General features: G+C 38.9%; 1 protein-coding gene across 14 annotated transcripts in view; it reads left to right on the top strand.

The window, feature by feature from the left end:
* NEK1 (NIMA related kinase 1) overlaps nucleotides 1-22,043 on the top strand; it is a 231,566-nt gene that overhangs the window by 158,961 nt on the left and 50,562 nt on the right. For all 14 annotated transcript variants that reach the window (XM_075564253.1, XM_075564248.1, XM_075564257.1 and 11 more), the window contains 4 exons: nucleotides 15,600-15,731; nucleotides 17,662-17,724; nucleotides 17,809-18,040; nucleotides 21,870-22,022. In XM_075564253.1, coding sequence (XP_075420368.1) covers nucleotides 15,600-15,731; nucleotides 17,662-17,724; nucleotides 17,809-18,040; nucleotides 21,870-22,022 — 580 coding nt within the window. The remainder of the gene's footprint in view (nucleotides 1-15,599; nucleotides 15,732-17,661; nucleotides 17,725-17,808; nucleotides 18,041-21,869; nucleotides 22,023-22,043) is intronic.

The raw sequence follows: 22,043 nt of genomic DNA, 5'->3' as shown, positions 1-22,043 counted from the left end.
AGCCACAGAAACCCTTTTGGACAGAATCAAAACATTGTCAGATTCTGAAAACTTCGTGAAAAGAAGCAGAATATTGTCAGAGATGCCAGAAGATGAGGACCTGTGGCATTCATATTTTGAGAAGGCATACAATATTTGAATGAGCTGCCTTCTCAGAGTAGAGTCAACGATAGGTCAGGGACAACTGTAACATAGATTAATAATTAGAACTTGGAATGTACATAGTATGAATCTAGGCAATTTGGAATTTATAAAATATGAAATAGAACATACAAACTTGACAGTCTAGGGTTTTGAGCTTACATGAATTGGCACTGGCCATTGAGAATCGGACAATCATGTGGTTTACTATGCTAGGAACCAAGCAAGGGAAATGGCATTGTATTCATTGTTAAAAGGATATTTTTTTTGTAATAAATCATTTTATTGGGGCTCATACAACTCATCATAATCCATACATACATCAATTGAGTAAACCACCCTCATACATTCGTTTCCCTCATCATTCCCAAAATCACCTTCCACTTGGGTTCCTGGAATCAGCTCATTTTTCTTTTCTTCCCTCCCCCTCCCTTTCCACTCCCCCCTCCCTCATGAACCCTTAATAACTTATAAATTATTTACTCTATCCTATCTTACACTGCCTGGTATCTCCTCTCACCCACTTTCCTGTTGCCCATCCCCCAGAGATGAGGTTGCAGGTAGATCCCCAAGATCGGTTCCCTATTTTCAAAAACATTTCTAAAAGGACATTTTAAGATCTATCTTGAAGTACAATCCTATCTGTGATATGATTCTACTTATCCACATTCAAAGAAATTAGTTCAATACAACTATTCAAATTTGTGTACCAACCACTAAAGATAGTGATGAAAAATTGAAGAATTCTACCAATGTCTTCAGCCTGAAATTGATCAAGAGTGCAATCAAGATGCATTGATAATTATTGACAGTTGGCTACATAGAGTTGTTGGAACAGTTGTTGGAAAAATATTATCTTAGTGATAGAAACAAAGCCAGAGATCACATGATAGAATTTTGCAAAAATCAAGTATTTCTTTATTGCAAATACCTTTTCAAAACACAAGCAGCAATTGTATATGTGGACCTCTCCAAATAGAATCCATAAAAATCACATTGACTGCATCTATGGGAAGAAATGCTGGAGACACTCAAATGAGGCCAGGGCTTAATGAGGAATAGACCATCAATTATTCACATGTAAGTTCACGTTGAAGCTTAAAAAAATTAAAAGTCTACCAGACGCAAAATACAATGATTAAATTAATCTATCCCACCTAAATTTCAAGAATATCTCAATCGATTTCATACATTGAACTTATATTAGCTCAATTTGATGCATTGAATAATGACAGAAGACTTGAAAAGCTACGGGATGATATCAAGAGCATCATAAAATGGCAGGAAATAAATGATCAAAGTGGATGTCAGCAGAGACTCTGAAACTTGCTCTTGATTGGTGAGTAGCTAAGGCACATGGAAGAAATGATGAAATCAAAGAACTGAAAAGAAAACTCCAAGGGCAGCTTGAGAAGACAAAGTCAAATATCATGAAATGTGCAAAGATCTGGGATTAGAATACCAGAAAGGAGAGCATGCGCAGCATATCTCAAACAGAAAGAAACATCTCAAGAAAAAAGCAAGTCTCAGCTTACAATATTGAAATATGTGATCAAAATAGTGAATATGCAGGAAGCTTCAAAAGAAGATAGAAAAAAATACAGTCACTATATCAAAAAGAAAAACTGAACATTCCAGCATTTCAGGAGGTAGCAGATGAGCAAGAACCAATGGTGCTAAAGGAAGACGTTCAAGCTGCACTGAAAGGATTAGCCTAAAACAAGTGTCTAGAAATTGATGGAACACCAATAGAAATGTGTCAACAAGCAAATGAAGTACTTAAAAGTACTCATTTGACTATACAAGGAAATTTAGAAGACCTGGCCAATTGACTGGAAGAGATCCATATTTGTGCCCATTCCTAAGAAAGCTTGCCAACAGAATACTCAAATTACAGAAAAATATTATTGATTGTATGCAAGTAAAATTTTGTTGAAGATCATCCAACAACAGTGGAAGCTGTCCATTGATAGGGAGCTGCCAGAGGTTTGGGCTGGATTCAGAAGGAAGACATAGAACATGGATATTATTGCTTATGTCTCAGAAGCATCTTGGGTGAAAGCAGAAAATACCAGAAAGATACTTGCATGTGGTTTATTGACTAAGCTAAGGCATTTGACTGTGACCCATAACAATCTATGGATAGGTTTGAGAAGAGTGAGAATTCTAAAACACTACAGTGTGCTCTTGAGGAGCTTGTACATGGATCAAGAGGCAGTTGGGCAAACAAGACAAGGGAATACTGCATGGTTTAAAATCAGGAAAGATGTGTGTCAGGGTTGTATCCGTTCACCATACTTATTCAATCTGTATGCTGAGTAAAACCAGAAAAGCTGGATTATATGAAGAATTTAGCATCAAGATTGGAGGAAGACTTATTAACAACCTACGATATGCAAATGATACTACCTTGCTTGCTGAAAATGAAAAGAACTTTAAGATCAAGGACTGCAGCTTGCAATATGGATTAAATTTCATGTAAAAAAATCCATAACCCTCACAACCGGACCAATAGATAACATCATGATAAGTGGAAAAAGATTAAAGTTCCAAAGGATTTTGTCCTGCTTCTATCTGCAGTCAGTCCTCATGGAAACAGCAGTCAAGAGATGAAAAGATAAACTATTTGAAGAACCAAGGATGTTACTTTGAGGACTGAGGTACACGTTACCCAAGCCAAAGGTATTCTCTATTATATCAATGAAATTCTTTTAGGACAGCCTTTGTTATTCTCAAGGAATGAGCAGATGCATCCTTATAATGAGGAATGAATTTTTTTTAATTAAATACTTTTATTGGGGAGCTCTTATATCTCTTATCACAATCCATACTTTCATCCAGTGTGTCAAGCACATTTGCCCATATGCTGCCATCATTTCCAAAGCATTCTCTTCCCACTTGAGCCCCTGATATCAGCTACCCATTTCTTCCCCCACTCTCCCTCATGAACCCTTGATAAGTTATAGATTATTATTTTCATATCTTACATCATCTTCTGTTGCCCCTCACCCACTTTTCCGTTATTCATCCCCCTGAGAGGGGATTAAAGGTTTGTCCTTGTGATCGAATCCCCCTTCTCCCACCCTCCTAATCCTTCCGGTAGCTCTTCTCTCATTGTTGGCCCTGCAGGGGTTTATCTATCCTGGATTCCCTGTGTTGTGGGCTCTTGTCTGTAGCAGTGTGCATGTTCTGTTCTAATCTGATTTGTAAGGTATAATTGAGGTCATGATAGTAGGGGGAAGGCAGCACCAAAGAACTAGAGGAAAGTTATGTGTTTCAACGGTGCTATAATGCATCCTGACTGGCACATCTCTTCCCTGTGACCCCTCTGTAGGGAGAAATTCAATTGTCTACCGATGAGCATAAGGTCTCCACTCCATGCCTCTCCTCCGCCCATTCACATTGGGTATGATTTTATTCTGGGTCTTAGATGCCTGGTACTGATCCTATCAACACCTCATGATCACACAGGCTGGTGTGCTTCTTCCATGTGGGTTTGATTGCTTCTGAGCTAGATGGCTGCTTGTTTATCTTCAAGTCTTTAAGACTCCAGATGCTGTATTTTTTGATAGCTGGGCACCATCAGCTTTTTTCACCACATTTACTTATGCACCCATTTTGTCTTCAGTGACAGTGTCTGGTAGGTGAGCATCACAGAATGCTAGATTGTTAGAACAAAGTGGTCTTGTGTTGAGGAATACTTGAGTTGAGGTCCAATATCCATCTGCAACCTTAATTCTAACATATAGATTTGAGTACATAGTTCGATTCCCCTCTTGTTATATATATTTTTTTGCATATGTACATGCCTGTATTTAGGCCTCTCTAAATGTCCTTTGTTTCCTGGTCCTTTCCTCTTTTTCCTTTTACCTTCCTCTTGTCCCACCATCATGTGCGGACTTCATTCGGGTTTAGTAATTCCTCGCTGCTACATTGTCCTTGATTAAGCCCCACTAGGCATCCTACGCCCTTCTCTCCATTGATTTTAGTTTACTTGTCCTTGGGTTGGTTTTCCAACCCCCCCTTTCTCCCATCTCCCCTTCTCTCGTATCCCCCTGGGACCATTGGCCCTGTTCTTTTCATCTCCAGATTGTTCATCATTGCTTATCTTATCTAGACAGACAGGCAGATACATTAATAGGCACAAAACCCCTGCAAAGCCAAATCAACCAACAAAGGAAGTGAAGACCAACAAAACAATAGCAACCACAAAAAGAAAGACACTGACAAAAATGAAAAGGCTTATTTGTTGGCCTTTACGAGTATTTCCCAGTCAAGTCTGATGGGGTGCCACACCCTGTCTCCAAAGGCTATTTTTGGTATTGCCTGAGGATTTTTATCACTTTGCTCCCTGTGCACCTCTGTTGTATGCCTTTAGTGTCACCCCAGTGTCATGAGGTCAGATTGTATACAATTCCCGCACTGTCTCCAGTATTCTCACCGCAGTGCTATGGTTTAGTAAGGGGCGTTGTGTCTTGTGGCAGGGCCAACCCTATCGTCCTCTCTGCATTGTCTGATCCAAACAGGAATTTCATCTTCAAGGCTTAGTGGGCCAGCACGTCTTCCCCTCCCTCTCCATCCTGTTTTGTTTCTCCTGTGTGCTCTAATCAGATGCTTCCCTCTCCCCAAGCTGTAGCACCAGTGCTCTCCTCTGAAGTGCAGTCTTCTTTTTTTTTTTTCTTAAAAAAAATCATTTTAATGGGACCTCGTACAATTCTTATTACTATCCATACATACATCCAAGCACATATGTAGTACATTTGTTGCCATCATCATTCTCAAAACATTTGCCTTCCACTTGAGCCCTTAATATCGGCTTCTCGTTTTCCCCCTCCATCCCCACTCCCCCCACCTCATGAACCCTTCATAATTCATAAATTGTTATTATTTTGTCATGTTACACTGTCTGACATCTCCCCCTACCCTCTTCTCTGCTGCCCATCCCCCAGGGAGGAGGCTATACGTAGATTCTTGTAATCAGTTCCCCCTTTCTATCTTACATTCCCTCCACCCTCCAGGCATTGCAACTCTCACCACTGGTCCTGGAGGAGTCATCTGCCTTGGATTCCCTGTGTTTCCAGTGCTATCTGTACCAATGTACATCCTTTGGTCTAGCCAGATTTGTAAGGTAGAATTGGGATCATGATAGTGTGGAAGGGAGGTTGCGGTGGGGGGGAGGGGGTAAGAAGTAATTAAGAACTAGAGGAAAGTTATATGTTTCTTTGTTGCTACCCTGCACCCTGATGGGATCATCTCCTCCCCACAACCCTTCAGTAAGGGGGTGTCCGGTTGGCTGCCGATGGGCTCGGAGTCTCCACTCTGCACTCACCCATGAAGTGCAGTCTTCTGAGGAGGGAGGTTGTGTCCACATAGTTGGGATTGGACTGGGCCCCGCAGACCTCTCTATTGGTTCCCTGGTACATGCCAGTATGTTGTATTCACATCTTGGCACATCCAGTTGAAGCCTGGTCTCTCTTACCCTCTCCTACGGAGATATAAACAATACCCTCCCCTTGGGTGGGTTAGTGCTCTGCTACCCACTTCCCATGACCTTTTTTCTCTTTATTTTTCCCTTATTATTTGGCTGCCATATATATCACTGGATTGGTTTTGGCTCCTGTCATAGTTGCTGGACATCACCCCAGGGATGTATGTATATAGTAGCTTTTCACCTATGCCTTCCCCCCTTTTTGTAAGCTTACATCAGCGTACTCATGTTGTACTTGTCGTTTTGTGCTTGGCTTATTTCACTTAGCATGATTTCCTCCAGTTCTTCCCATGCAGTAATGTGCTTCATGTGTTCATCACTGCTTTTTAGGGATGTGTAGTATGTCATTGTACGTATGTACCACAGTTTTTTTTATCCATTCGTCTGTTGAGACAAATTTGGGTTGTTTCCAGCTGCTTGCAATTGTGAACTGTGCTACAATGAACACTGGAGCACACATGTCTGGCCATGCTTTGTTTCTTGCCTCTTCTGGTTATGTGCTCAGTAGGGGAGATTGCTGGATTGTATGGTAGATCAATTTCCATCTGTTTCCGATATCACCAAATCAATTTCCATAATAGCTGCACATACCTACAGGTCCATCAGCAGTGGACAAGAGTTCCTATCTCACCACAGCCCCTCCAACACTTGTTGCTTTCTGATTTTTTGAATTGGGCTATCTTAGGGGGTGTTAGGTGGTATCTCATAGTTATATTTAATTTACATTTCTCTTTTGGCTGATAATCATAAACATTTTCTCTTATGTTTATTGGCCATTCGGATTTCTGCCCCTGTGAAACTCTGTTCAGGTCCTTTGCCTGCCTCCTTAGTGGGCAGTTAGTTTTTTCTTATTGTAAGCTTGCAAAGTACTGTAGATTTTAGTAATAAGGCCTTTGTTTGATGTACCATTGCTAAAGATGCTTTCCCAGTGTGTAGGCTCTCTTACTACTCTCTTGGTGGATTCTTTTGATGTACACAGGTGTTTTATCTTCAGTATATTCCACTTGCCAATTTGTGACTCCTCTGTACTTTTATTATTCCCTATTTCTGATAGCTATGTATTCTCTCTGCTGAGGTTCTCAGGTTTGCCCCAATTCCCTCATTAATGGCCCTAATAGTACGGACTTTTACCTAAAGGTCTGTGATCTACCTTGAGTTTATTCTTGTGCATGGAGTGAGATAAGGGTTTTGCTTAATTTTTCTGCAGGTAAATATCCATTTTTTCCAGCATCACACATTGAAGAGGGCACCTGCTTCCCATTTGATATTTTTTAGGCTCTTATCAAAAATCAGTTGTCTGTATGCTGTTTGTATTTCTGGATTTGCATCACTTTTCCATCAGTCTGAATATCTGTCCTTATACCAGTCCCACACTGTTTTGACCACTGTGGCTGTATAGTGTGTGCTGAAGTCGGGTAGACCAAGCCCTCCCTCTTTGTCCTTTCTCTTGAGGAGTTCTCTGCTAATTCGGAGCGTCTTTCCTCTCCATATAAATTCAGTAATCAGTTTTTCCAATTCTTTGAAGAAGGGTGATATTATTCGTATCAGGATAGCATTAAACTTATATAGTGCCTAGGACAGAACTGACATGTTTACTATATTGTGTCTTCTAGTCCATGAACATGGAATAGTCTTCAATTTGTTGAGGTCACCCTTGGTTTCTTGTAATAGTGTTCTGTAGTTTTCATCGTACAAATCTTTTGTTTTTTACAGTCAGGTATATCCCTAGATACTTCAATTTGTGCTTGGCTATTGTAAAGGGTACTATCTTTTTAATTTCCTCTTCTGTGATCTTGTCTGATGTGTGCAACAGCCTGATAGACTTCTGGTTTTTGATCTTTTGGTCTGCCACAGTGCCATATTCCTCTATTGCTTCCAACATTCCACTTGTGAATTTTCGAGGATTTTCGACATATAAAATCGTATCGTGTACAAATAATGATAGTTTTGACTTTTCCTTCCTGAGATGAATACCTTTGATTTCTTTGTCTTATGTTGTTAGCTAGGACATCCAGTACGATGTTAAATAGGAGTTGGGGACAAGCGGCATCCTTTTCTGGATCCCTTTTTCAGTGGAATTGTTTTAGTCTTTTCTCTATTGATTATCACGTTGGCTGTTGGTTTTTCATATGTAGCTTGTATTGTCTTGAGGAATTTTCCTTCTAGTTCTAAATTCTTGAGTGTCTTAAACAGGAATGGGTGTTGGATGTTGTCGAATGGTTTTTCCGCATCTATCGATATTATCATGTGTTTCTCATAATTTTTCATGACAAAGTGGCAAATAATACTAATGGTCTTGTATTTTGAACCATCCTTGCATCCTGGTAATAATCCTAATTGGTCATGGTGAATTTTTTTGTATGCTTTTGTGTTCTATTGGAAGCATTTTATTAAGGATTTTTACATCAATGTTCATTAGGTATATTCGTCTGTAGTGCTCAATTCTTGTGTGATCCTTGCCCACGTTAGGTATCAAAGTTATACTAGCGTCATAGAAATATTTTGGGAATTTTCTATGTTCTGGAAGAGTTTTTATAGGATTGGTGTCAGTTCTTTCCTGATTGCTTGGTAGAATTCTCCTGTGAAGCTATCAGGCCCGAGGAGATTTTTGTTGTTGTTGTTGGTAAACCCCTCATAACCTTGTCTATTCTATTGCTATGGGTCTTTCGAAGTTCTTGACCTCCATCTGGGATAGTCTAGGGAGGGATTATTTTTTCAAGTATTTTTCCATGTCTTCCAAGTTGTTGAATTTGTTAGAGTACTGGCCTTCATAGGACTGTGTTATTATCTTTTTGATTTCATCAGGGTTCCTTTTAATGTTCCCTGTTTCAACTCTCATCCTTGTTACTGAAAATTTGTTCCTTCCTTTCTTTGGTTAGGTTTGCTAGTAGTGGCCTCTCAATTCTGTTAATCCTTTCAATGAGCTTTTAGCTGTGTTAATTTTTCCCATAGTTTTTTTATTTACCCTCTCCTGTATTTCAGCTCTGATTTTTATTATTTCTTTCTTTTTGCTATTCATATGATCATTCTATTGATGCTGCTCTCATTGGTGTAAGTTTTTGCCAGCATATCAACCATAAGTCTGTCTTCCTTTTTCATGTGTGCATGTATTGCTATCAGCCTTTCTCTGATAAATATGTTTTGTTGTCTCTCAAAGGTTTTGGTACATTGTATTTTCATTCTCATTGTTTTCTAGATATTCCCTGATTTTATCTCTGATCTGGGCCAATACCCACTCCTTTTGCAATAGTTATTCATCCTCCAATTGTTTCCCCTTGTTTTCTTCATTGTCCTTTTGTTGATTTCTAGCCTTATGAGATAGTGGTTAGGGAGAGTAATCTGTATGTGCTTGAATTTACTGAGGTTCCACTTGTGTCCCAGCATGTAGTCTGTCAACAAGTATGTGCTATGGGGACTTGAAAAGAATGTGAATTTATTTGCATTTGCGTGGAAAGCTCTGAAAAGAATCAGATCAGGTTGTCCAATTGTGCTGTTTAGATCAGTAGCCTCCTTGTCTTTCCCTGTGATCTGTCTTTTTCAGAGAGAAGTGTATTAAAGGTTACCCACTATAATTGTTGAACCTGTGATTTCTCTTTTTCATTTTTTGGAGTGTTTGATTTATGAATTTCATGGGTCTCTTGTTCAGAGCATATGTATATATATATATATATATTATGCTCACTGGTTCTTGGTCTATCGTTCCCTTGAGCATTATAAATTGCCCTTCTGTCTCTTGTTATGGCTTGTACCTTGAGATCAAATTTGTCAGAGATTAAGATTTCTACCCCTGATTTTTGCAGTGCCGTTTGCTTGGTATAGTTTTCTCTGGACTTTAATTCTAAACCTGTTTTTGTCTGTAAGCTTAAGATGTGTCTCCTTTAGGCAGCACATCAATGGGTTATGATTTCTAAGCCAATATGTTAGCCTTTGCCTTTTAATGCCTGAGTTCAGTCCATTGATATTCAATGTTATTACATCCATCTTTGGACTCAGTGATGTCATCTTGTACCTTTTGTGTTGGGTGTTTTCCTACCTACCTATCTTATTGGTTTGTGTTGTGTGCGTGCGTGGTTCATTCTTGCCTTCTTTCCACTATTGAGCTAATGCTATCTTGGGGGCTGTTTTCTCTTTGTCATCCTCTGTGTGGAGTTCTATATGATGGCCTCTTATTTGTGCTCAGTGAGTGTTGATCTTCTGAACATCCTGGGACGGCAAGGATCTTTTGTAGGCTAGATTTCTTTTTACATATTTTTCGAGTTTTTCTTCGTGTGGGAAGAGTCTTACTTCTCTATCTGTCTTAATAGATATTTTGGCCAGATATAGTATTCCTGGTTTTCCATTATTTCTTCCATTTTTGGAATATGTTACTCCATTACCTCCACTTCATAATGTCTGCTGATAGTTCTGAACATATTCTTATTGGGTACCTTTTTATGTGACTATTTATTTTTCCCTAGCTGCTCTTATGATTTTCTTCTTTTCCTCATAGTTGGATAATTTAACTATTATGTGTCTTGGGGACTTCTTGGGTTTCAGTGTGGCTGGTGTTCTTTCGGCCTCCTGAATGGTTACCTGATTTTCATTTATTAAGCTGGAGGAGTTTTCCCCTAAGTATTCTCTCGCTATTTTTTGCTGCTGACTTTATTTTTGTGTCTTGTTTCAGTAGTCCAATTATTCTAATATTGTTCCCCTTCATAGCATCAGACATGGCTCTCAGGTCTTCTTTAGATTCTCAAATTGTCTTATTTGACTGCATTCCCCATTTGTTGAAGTCTGTCTGGTTATCCTCTAGGTCACTGATGCGATTCTCTGCCAACTCAAGTTGGTTCGCAACGTCTGTTAACTCGCTACTGGATTTTGTTATTTCATCCTTTAGGACTTGTATTATTCTTTAGTGCCTTGCCTTTATCTCTTCTATCAGTTAATCCTTCTTCTGTATTGCTTCCCTCATATCCTGTATAACTCCAAGCAGCATTCTGAAGATTTCTTTCTGTTGCAGGCCAATGTCTCCTTCTTCTGTTTACATCAATAGGTTCATGACTTCTTATGGCATTATCTTCTCTTTATCCTGCTTTTTTGTTGCAGCTTTTGGGGCTGGTTGCTGCTTATGTGTTATTTTAGAGGAGTCCAGTACCATCTTCCAGAGTTGAAGCACAGTGGGCTCTCTCTTGGCTGTCTCATATGAGTGCTTTTTTGAACTACCTGCAGGTAGCTTCCCTGGTGAGTCAGGCTACCGTTGTATCTTCCTGTGATTTCATTCTTACCCTAGCCAACCAGTATTCTGTTATTTGGAATGTGAAGTGGATAGTCTTCTCAGGGATGCTTGTTGGGTGGTTGTGGGCCAACAAAGATGGTGTTTCACTGGTTGATCTCCTAGGAAGCTATAGTGTGTATTTCATGGTGCTTTGAGCACCTTGGATGACATTTGGTGTTTACCTCTTGGATGACATTTGGTGTTTACCTCTGCAACTGGAGTGCCATGCAGGGTGGGTGGGTGTACTCTCCTTGGTGTGTGGATGGTAGGCAGAATCACCCTAGTCGGAGAGATTGCCGTGGAGGTTGGACGGATATTTCCACAGTAGTGTGGAGCACAACAAACAACGAGCAGGAGTTTCCTAAACCCCTTGTAGGGCCTTGGGGTGTAGGCAGTATTTACCCCAGCTGTTTGAAGGGAGACCCTCCCATATGCTTGGAGTATAGTGTAGAATAGGTGTGATTTCCCCAGCTGTCTGTACAGCCAACATGTGTGGCCATCAGCGTTGCTCTAGTTGGCGGGAGTGGCCTGGGGACTGGTAATGGTTTCTGAAAGTACAGAGAGGGAGAATAGAAGAAAAAGAGAGAAAGGAGAAATGAAGGCAAGATCAAAAATAAAATATTATCACATACACACCCAAATCAAAGACAAAATAACAAAAACGAAGTATCAAATAAAGAAGACAACAAAAAAGAAAAGCAGTATCTGCTGATACTGTGACAAGATAGAAGAAATAGAAGTAGAAAAAAGAAGAAGAAAAAGCAAAAGAAGACGAAGAAGAGAAAGAAAGAAAAATAGATAGTTAGCTGAGCCCCATCCCCTTCCGTGTGCAGCACTGCCACAGGAGGCAGACTTGAGCTCTCTTCGCTGGGTGGGTGGAGTTGCCTTATGCCCTAGGCTGGAAGGCAGCAGTGACATGTGGAAGGAAAGAGAAGAGAGAAACACAAAATAATGAGAAAAAAGAGCAGAAAGAAAGAAAAACAAAAGAAATCCAAAGAGGAAAAACACAACTGTGCTTGCTAAGACCGACTGTGGCGGGAAAAGAAAAAAGAAAAAAAAGAGTAAAGAACTGATCCCTGATCACCTGAATGTGGGGCCAGAGGGGTTCATTGGTGTGCCCTTTTAATGTAGTGTCCCACCAATGCTGGGTGGGATTGCCCTATTTGGCAAGATCACAGTAGAGGTCAGACAGAGGTTTCTTCAGCAGCGTCGAGTGCTGTTAAGGGTCTGTCACAGCTGCCTTGTGTGGTGTGTAACGCTCCCACAGAGGGCAGGGTGGAGTTCCCCTTGCTTTGGGGGCAAAGTTGCCCTAGGTGCAGGGTACTGTCCCAGAAACCAGGAGTGTCAAATGAAGTGAAAGAGAGGGAGAGAAAAGGAAAAAGAGAAAAAAAAATCAAAACAGAATTGGGCCCACTGAGAAGAAATAGTAAGGAGAGAAATAGTAAGTACGGAGATGGCTGAGGCCTGATCACACCCCGCCTCAGGGTAGTGGGGTGGTGTGCCTGCTTGGTGAAGCTTCCCACAGACGCCGGGCAGGATTATCCTTGATGGCAAGATCACAGCAGAGGCCAGGCAGCGGTTCCCACAGTGGTGTTGAGCACTGGAGATCAGTGGTATAGTTGCCTTGTGCTGTATGCAGCATTGCAGGCGGGGTGGCGGGTCGTGGGGGGGAGGATTCTCTCAGCCACGCATAGGACCCTAGGACAGGCAGGGGATCCTCCAGCCACGCAGACGACATGTAGGACCTCCCTAGCTGCACGTAGGTTTACTGAAGGTGGACAGTAGCTTCCCCCGTTCAGCTTGTGGAGTTGCCCCAGCTTGTGTCAAGACTGCTGATGCCCCAACATCTCAGAGGGTTTTTTCTGTTTTCCCCTGGCCACCTGGACTTGAATTAAATTAAATTGGTTCCCTGGCTCTGGGCTCTGGATATGTGCTCAGTGAGCTATTCTGAACCTTTATCTTATTCCAGAGGGTCTTTGTTATGTTGAAATCCTCTGCTCTCTGTACCTAACTTCGGGCTCTGTTATTATGCTAATTCTGCCAGGTTGTCTTGGAGTTAAACAATGAGTCTGGGATTTGCAGTTTTTATGGAGAAAATATTTTTTTCCCTTTTTTATATTGGGCTTATGAGGTGCCCTGATTTCGGGGCTGTCACGCTGACCCCAGAGGAGGAGATCTAGCTTATCACATAAGTTGTTTTCTTCTTGGCCAACTGGAATTGAATATGTTCCCCGGGCTATGGCTACCCACTTATGCTCTGCCACACCTCAATCTGACTCAGGTAAATTTCCTGATGTCTTTTCGATTGCTCCAAGTCCATGGCTGCCCTTGCTGACCCTGTCCTCCAGGCTATGAGTGCAAAGCAGCTAATAGCACCAGGAGTCTGGGATTATGATCCCTTTTGGACATCAGCCTGGGGAAATCGCTACTCACTGCTAGACTAGAACGTTGTAGCTGCTCATTTGGAGCCCATGAGCCCAACCCAATGAACCGTGAGCATTTCAGTGCATTCTTGGTTCGCTTTGTGAGTGAAAACCAAAAAGTGTGGGGTTTAGTACAGATCCTAGTACCCTGATTCTAATATTAGGACCCTGACTCCCAGTCTCCTTCACCTTACTTCCCAATTTTCTGATCTGGCAGCAGGAGCTCGAGGCGGGTAAATCTAACTGGACACCATCTTCTTCCATCTCCCTAAGGAATGAAATTTCTTATCTGAACTTTGCTAGCTTTCTTCTCATCAGTGAGTTTTTAGTTTTCTTAAAACTTCTTCATAATAAATCCCCATGTTCATTTTGTTAGTCTGGGTTGACTAGATAAACAAATTCATAGACACGCATATGTTTAAGAAAGAGTTTTAGATCAAAGAGTAATTGTATATTAAGAAAACATCCCAGTCCAGTCTAGATCAAGTCCATAAGTCCGATGTTAGCCCACATGTCTGATACTAGTCTATAAATTCTTCTTCAGACTCATGCAACACATGCAATGACGCTGAATGCAGGAAAATCACAGTGGGTAAAAAGTCTTGTGGATCCAGTGGCAGTGGAAGCGTCTTAGCACTGGCATGGGTCTCCACATGTCTCCTCCAGGTCCATGGCTCTGGTTCCATTAGCTTAGCTCCCATGTGGCTTGTTAACAGGAATGTCTCCCAGGGAGAGTATGTATCCCACCTCCAGGGAGGAAGACAGGAGTTCCCAGAATCCTCAGGAAATGACCACGCCCACACCAAGACCTCATTGGCTATGACCTGATTGACAGGCTAGGTTCAACCCTTTTCCTCAAGTTGACAGATTATGTAACTGCCACAGTCCTCTTAGGTCCTTCAAGAAATTCTATCAAGATTAATCAAGATTACCCCTTTGGAATGCCAGTAAACAGTTATCATAACCTTGTAACTGACCTCTTTGCTTTAAATTTCTCTGACCTTGAAATTGTCTGAAATTGTCTTGAAATCTAAAAACAGTTTGGGCATCTCAAGAAACTTCATTCCTGTAAATTTCAAGGATTTTTAAAGATGTTCACTTAAGTTTTGTTAAAAATCTGACATTAGACCTGACTTCAAAATCATTTGTTTGTTTTCTTATGGCACAAAAAGTGTCCTTTATTTTGAAGACATCCTTCTGAGACTAAGACAAATGTGTTACTGAGAGAGAGAACTTGTCTGTCACCCCACTGATCACAAAGACGTGTTAAATATTTTTGGTTTAGAATAAGCCTGTATATGTATGAACTAGAATCCAAGTAGCAGTACTTTATTACTTACCCTTGTATTTATGGAAGAAAACTCTAGAAGACTAAATATTAGAACTATAATTAGGGCCTATGGCATATGCAGTATTAGCAATGTATTCTAAGCCCAAACCACGCTCACTGCCATCAAATCTATTCTAACTCAAAGCTACTCTAAGGACATAGCAGATCTGCTTTTAGGATTCCCAGACCTATTAATCTTTATGGAAGTAGACTGCCCAATCTTTCCTACATAGGGTGTGGTGGGTACCAACTGGCAGCCTTCTGGTTATCAGCTTACCACTTTAACTAGCTCCTATGAAATATATATTCATAAGAAATTCTTATTACTCATTCAGGACAAGGTAGAAACCAGGTGTGAAATTCCTGCCATGTATACTGTTAGCACACCTGTAAATGCCAGCTCCTTAAGAGCTAAGAATCTTCATCATATTGTTTATAATCCAAATAGGAAAATAAAACATAGCACATATGAAGATGATACGTATTTTAGTGAAATTGATCTTTCTATTCCCTGTATCTGTCAGTCTTCTTAATTATGTTGGCATTTTTATAATGAGAATTCATATGTTGGGATATTGATGTTCAAAATGTTAGTCAATTAGGCCAAGACTTACAGAAATGGCAGACAAATTTCTTTTTTAGGTATAAAAATTAATAAATTACTTTCTGTCAAATGTTGTGGTAGATTACAATTAAAATAAGAACTCTAATTCTCAATTTTATAGAGGACAGTTGCTCTCAAGATCATTTCATGAAACCTTAATAATGTCAGGAAACATGACACATGATTATATTTATATCTGAAGTTATGGCTGCTAGCACCTAGCACAGTCCCTTGCTAAATAAATATTTTAAGAATGAAAAACTTACATGTAGGTTTAATGGGTACAAGCGGTTATTTATACTATTACATTCCTTTGTATAAAAATAAGTTTTCCTATATCATTAGTTTTTTTATTTTAGTTGATGGCCAAAGGAATAAAGAACTCTGATGTGTCTCCGCCTTCGGTAGACAATGAGACAGGTGCTTCCCCATCAAAGCAACAGACGCGATCCATTATTTCTATGACTTCCGCTTTGAAAGAAGTGGGTATGGTAAGTTTTCTAAAAGTCAGAACTCCTCAAAGTTACTGCTTTATTTAAAGGGAAAGATATGACTGAAATCATACTCATTATTAATGTTTTACTAGTTTTTCCTAGGAGAAAATATGACCTTTTCAGATTTTTGTGTATGGGTTACTCTGAATATTAGAGCATTGCTTCTCAGAGTCTCTATATGTAGGATTGCCTCATGGATAAGAACGTATTAAAATTACTTTCTCTCACTTTCACGTTAAAAGAATGCAGTATAAATAAAAATAGAAATACGTATTCTTATATCCCACCCCTCACATTGAACAAATGTTCATTTTTTTAAAAAAGAATGCCTCTCTGGTACTTAAGCAATGTAGCAATGGTACCTCTCTGATACCTAAGCAATGAAGTCCTAGATATATTTAGCTTTATTCAAAATTGTTTGAGAAAAATTTTTTATAATAAGTAGTTTAATTACACGGAATTTATTAATTATTTCTCTTGCCATCTACTTCTAAATTTTTATCATGCCATATGGGTATTTAAGCAAAGATATATAGACAAATAAAAATTTTTTTAATTTGGATGTGCTTGTCAGGTATCTGTGTAAAGTGTGAAGAATCTGGGGTTAAAGAAATTAATTCATCAGGCAGAAGCGAGACTGAATCATATAACACATTAACCAGACTGTGTCCCTTTTACACAGTGCCCGTGTTTTATTTGTTGAGTTTCATTATGTCTTTCTAAAACGACTTAAGCTACTGGCAGATTCTGTTTGGAACCTTTATGGTCATCTTGAACATGACTGAGTGAGAATGTACCGTTCTTTCTTGGTCAGTCTTAAAAATGTCATATAAGAAACTTCATCTAAGAATTTTTTCTTCAAGTAGGTTTAGTCTGCACTCGTGTCTGGTAGTTTCTTTGCTTGTGGTACATGTCACCTCAACTTTAGAGACCACTGTGTCTATGCTCCCTTCCTGTACCCAGCGCCACATCTCTCTGGTTGTAGTGCTGCTGATCCCTGACTTCTTAGGGTAAAATGCTCTTTGTCTCATATACATGTATTACTTCACAACTGACCATTAATACCTTTTTTCCCTCTCAAATGCTGTAAATGGCCCATTTTTTATGTGTTTTAATAAAGATTACTTACCTGAAACTTTGAAAATTACTCTTACTTAGACTGTGAGACTTCTAAATACCTTTATGTCATAGTTTTTATAACTACTAATTTCTTCTTTTTACATACCATATATATTCGTGTATAAGCTGAGATTTTCAAAACATTTTTTATGCAGTGTTTTTGGTGAGATTAGATGCCTTGGCTGATATTCACGTTGGCTTATACTCGAGTTTATATGGCACTTTCAAATTGTAGGTGGCCTACATTGCTCTGATTAGACTAATCAAAAAAGGTTTATTAGTAGTAGTATGATAGCCTTTCTTGCTTAGAGAGAAATGTCTATTCTCAATTATATTTAGAAGTATGCATTAACAAGAACATATATATTTGTGTATGTATGTATGCATGCACACATATATGTAGATTTACATATGAACCACAACAATAGTATAAAAAGAACGTTCGATCTTGAATTACCTTATCCATCAAAACTTTCCTGAGCTCTAATTAAGAGGGCATGAATTCATATTACCATTGATTAAATATTACCCAAATTCAGGTAGGTGCCTGTAAAAAAGAGGAAATGGTGAACTATATGATATATAATCCAAAACTGTGACAAATAATTGAGTTAGCCCTTCTATGTAACATACGTGTCTCATAGTTGGTAATGCTTCAATACTTCTCATTGCTTATGGCTGAGAAAACTGTGTTAACATTTTACAGGAATAAAACTATGAGAGACATGTTAATGAAAAGTCAAAAGTAACAAAGTATTACATTTTAAAAGGTAGACGTTTAAGATATTCTTTCTAACTATGTTTAAAGGACAGCTTAACTGAAATCCAGGAAACCTCAGAAGAAATGCAAAAGACCAACAATTCTATTTCAGTAAGTATAATTATCACAGTTTCTCTATTAATTATTTTGCTTAATAAATGGGCATATTAAAATACCTGGTTATAACTCTTTCAGAATAAACGAGAAATACTACGTCGATTAAATCAAAATCTTAAAGCTCAAGAGGAAGATGAGAAAGGCAGGCAGCACTGCTCAGACGTTGCTGAGATGAGCTCTCACGAAGATGCCAAGGAGCACGAAGAAGAAAAGTCTGTTCCATCTGACCGGAAGAAGTGGGAAGCAGGTGGCCACCTGGTGATTCCTCTGGACGAGTTAACATTAGATGCATCTTTCTCTGCAACTGAAAGTATGAATCAAAGTTTCGTTTCTGACTGTAGTCTTGTCCACATAAAACCATGTGAAGGAATGTCACCTAGAGGGACTGAGATGAGGGTAGTAGAGGCACAGCCCCAGCTAGTAAGATATGAAGAGTGGAAGAAACTACTCAGACCTGAGACAGGAAATCCTTGTATTACAAGAGTGTGTATCGTGAGAGAGGATACTGGAAATACATGTTAATTGTGTTACTTTAACTGCTAACCCATATCAGTTACCTGTGGTTAGGAATGATTATTGATAAGAATTATAGTAGTGAACGTTGATAAAATATGAAAAAAAGACCTTCGGCACTTATTTAGCAGGGGTATTGAGAAGGTCTAACTTAATGATTCGTTCATTTAGCAAATAATTATTGAGACATCACTATATGTCATGTATTGTCCATACACTGAAGATATAGCAATGAACAACACAAAAACATGTGCTTGTATGGAGATTACATTATAAAAGGACAAGTCTGTCAAATAGGTTCTTTTAGAGAATTTGTTTGATTAATTGTTTTTTATATAAGTTCTTGCTTTGGAGAAAAATCCAAAGACTTGAAAGCATTTATTCAACAGTATTTATTCAATAAATCTTTATTGAATATCTATTATATGCCAAATATTCTTAAACAATGGGTATACAGTAATGTTAATATATTATGTCTTCTTTTAAGGGTCCTAGGGACAAGTAGGAAGGAAGGCAAGCAAACAGGCAATTTTAGTTACTAAGTGGTATATTAATATAGATGCCATTGATAAATAAAGACATAGAAGCAAGTGTCTCAAAACTCACTACCATTAAGTCAATTCCAATTCACAGCAATCCTGTGGTACAAGGGAGAATGACCCCTGTGGGTTTCTGAGACTATAACTCTTTACAGGAGTAGAAAGCCTCATCTTTCTCCAGAAGAGCAGCAGGTGGTTTCAAACTGCTAGCCTTGAAAAATGCAGTCTAACTCATAATCACTGTCACCAGAGCTCCATAGAAACCAGCATAGGCTACTGTAAAAGTACTAAAAAGCAAAACCTTTGCTGTCAAGGTGAATTCCAACTCATAGGACCCTATTCATCCTACTCCACTGCCATTGTGTTGATTCTGACTCACAGTGACCATTTAGGACAGAACTACTCCTTAGAAACTCTGAGACAATAAATCTTTGTGTGAGTGGACAGCCTCAACTTTTTCTCACAGGGTGACTGGTGGGTTTGAAATGCTGACCTTGCAAATCACAATCCAATGCTTTAATCCACTATGCTACCAAGTCTTCCAGACGCTATACATCCAAAACAATAATAATAACAACAAAAAAGCAGCTCACTACCAGTAAGTCCATTCTGACTCATGGTGACCCTGTAGGTTGGGGTAGACCTGCCCCATAAGTTACCTAGATGGCAACTCTTCATGGGAGTAGAAAACCCCTGAGGAGGACTGAAGCTTTTGAACTGCTGACCTCTGGGTGAGCAGCTCAATGTGAACCACTACGCCACCATGGCCGTGGATCCTGTACATAAGAAGACATGACCAATCTTCTGAGAACCAAGAGAAAAACTGTTGTAGAGTAAAAGATGTCCCGAGAATAAGGTATAAGTTAACTAATTGAAAAGCCTAGCAGAGTTTTTTAGCTAGAAGAGATGGCTTGGATTCAGAGGAAAGTGAGCAGGCAAAATCTCAGGGGACGGGTTCTATGTGTCTCGTTTGGCTAATGTTCAGAAATCAGAGCAGATGATGACACTCAAGAAGCCTTGGCAGAGGTAAGAGAGCCAGATCATGAAGATCCTTTTATAATGGCTCTGTCAGACAGTATGGATTGATTCTGAGTACAGAGGGGAGTCTTTTAAAATAGAAAAAACAAATGTGAATATTTCAGTCTTTCTGAGCCACATAGTCTGTTATATCTTTTCATCTCTGCCATATAATACAGAAGCAGCAGAAGATAACATGTAAATGCATACACATGACTTCGTTTCCAAAGAAAATTTTGTTGATTACATTGAAATTCAAATTTCATGTGATTTTATGTTTTGTGTCTTTTCTTGGGCTTTCTGTTCCGTAGCTGTCATTATTATTTCCTGGAGCATTTTATAATCACTGTTTAAAGCCTTTGTCAGATAATTTCAACATTTGTGTTATTATGGATTACATTCTCCCATGAAGGTTAAAATTGTCTTCTTAAGCTGAGTCATTTTGAATTGTGTACTGTATATTTTTAATATTGCATTAGGAGAATGTGGGCCTTGTTTAAATCATGTGGAGAATGTTGTTATGTTTATTCTAACAGGCAAATGATTCATTTTGTTTTAGAGCACAAGTTCCTACCTATGTTCTGTGGCCTGTGGTTCCAATATCCATCCAATTTCTGTTTAATTTATTCCATTGAATATATTCACATTGCCATGTAGATCTTATGTGCAACAGCAGTAACTAGGCTGGGACCTGATGTATTTGTTAGCTCAGTTCTCAGAGTCCTTGTTATGCTGAATAGGATCAGATCCATGCGAGGGGGTAGGAGGTGGGGGGGGGGGGTATTTGTGAGCCCAGGTAATCATAAAAACTTTTATCAGATTTATTTTTTTTGTCTTCTCTATATCTGTTGTTTTTTAGTGTTTTTCTGTTTGTTTGTTTGTTCCTAGAATTCCTCTTTGTGTTTATCTGGATAGAAAGCGAGACTTTAGTTGTCTTTCTCTACTGTGTACTTATCAAGCAGCCAAAAGGTGGGGAAAAAATAACAATACGGATTGGTACAGGCTTTTGTGACTGTATGGTCACTAAACAGAAAGAAACTTTCTCTCCCTCCATTTGCCTTCTATGGAGTCCCATTACCACACACTGCTTCCACCACCATGGACTGAGGGGCTGGGAAATGAGGGAGAAATGAAAGAAAAATCTGGGGAATTTCTACACTCTCTAACCATTAGTAACCATTAGTAATTCTAGTTTCCACGGTTAGTTAGGGCTGGAACTGGACATTTTCGGAGTGCTCTTTGTGTGCAGCTCTGGATTTCTGGTGAATACTGATGGCAATGTTAGAGAGGGGAAAACTACTATGTTTATATGGTTCAAGCCGACCAGTTGCTCAAAGGCAGAAAGAGTAGCGTTATGTTTTTGTGATGATTACAGCCTTGGAGACCCTGTGTGGCACTTCTACTCTGTTCTGGAGGGTTGCTATGAGTTGGAATTGACTCAATAACTGTGGGTTTTTATGTTACTATTGGAAGTCTACGTAATGTATACCCCATAACATTTGGTAATATATTTGCCTAGTCCTACTAGCTAGCTACCTGTAAATGTTTCATGTTCTAAAATATTAATGTTTCAAGATTCCACGATCATTTTTCTATTTTTCATTTGTTGAATTTTACTAACATGTTTAAACTAATATTACTATCAAGCAGATATCAGTTTCAAACTTATGAACATACTTATGACATAAGATAAAATAAGATACTTTCTTAGAAATACTTTTCTGTGTCCTTAAAATCCTTGTAGTTTTTTCTTTGGATTTATTTTCTATTCTTTTCTATTAAATTCATAAAGATATCATTTTACCTTTTTCTATTTTCTTTTCACCCAAATTAGGTACTCTAAAAGGCATTTATGGATTTATTATTGTTTTTCATTGCTGTTTATGGTTGTTCAGGTCTTGCTATTAATCTTTTTATGTAAATCTTTTTTTTAAGGATCATCATCACATACTCTTTGTGAAATAAACTCATTTTTTCTTAATCATTCATTTAGATAGAAAATTCAAGATTTTCCTTACAGTGAAATTAGCCTATCTTTGAAAAATATTTCTTTGTATCTTTTTCTTATAGAACACACAGTGGGAAACGTTATTAAGTTAGATCCTTCTGGATCTCCAAGAAAAGTCTGGGGGAAAAGTCCTACAGATTCTGTTCTGAAGATACTTGGAGAAGCTGAATTACAACTTCAAACAGAACTGTTAGAAAACACAACTACTAGAAGTGGTAAGCAGAGACAAATTTTAT

This window comes from Tenrec ecaudatus, chromosome 12 (assembly GCF_050624435.1).
Source record: "Tenrec ecaudatus isolate mTenEca1 chromosome 12, mTenEca1.hap1, whole genome shotgun sequence".
Lineage (NCBI taxonomy): Eukaryota > Metazoa > Chordata > Mammalia > Afrosoricida > Tenrecidae > Tenrec > Tenrec ecaudatus.
The sequence above is the reverse complement of the archived record's forward strand: the minus strand, read 5'-3'. Positions and strand labels throughout refer to the sequence as shown.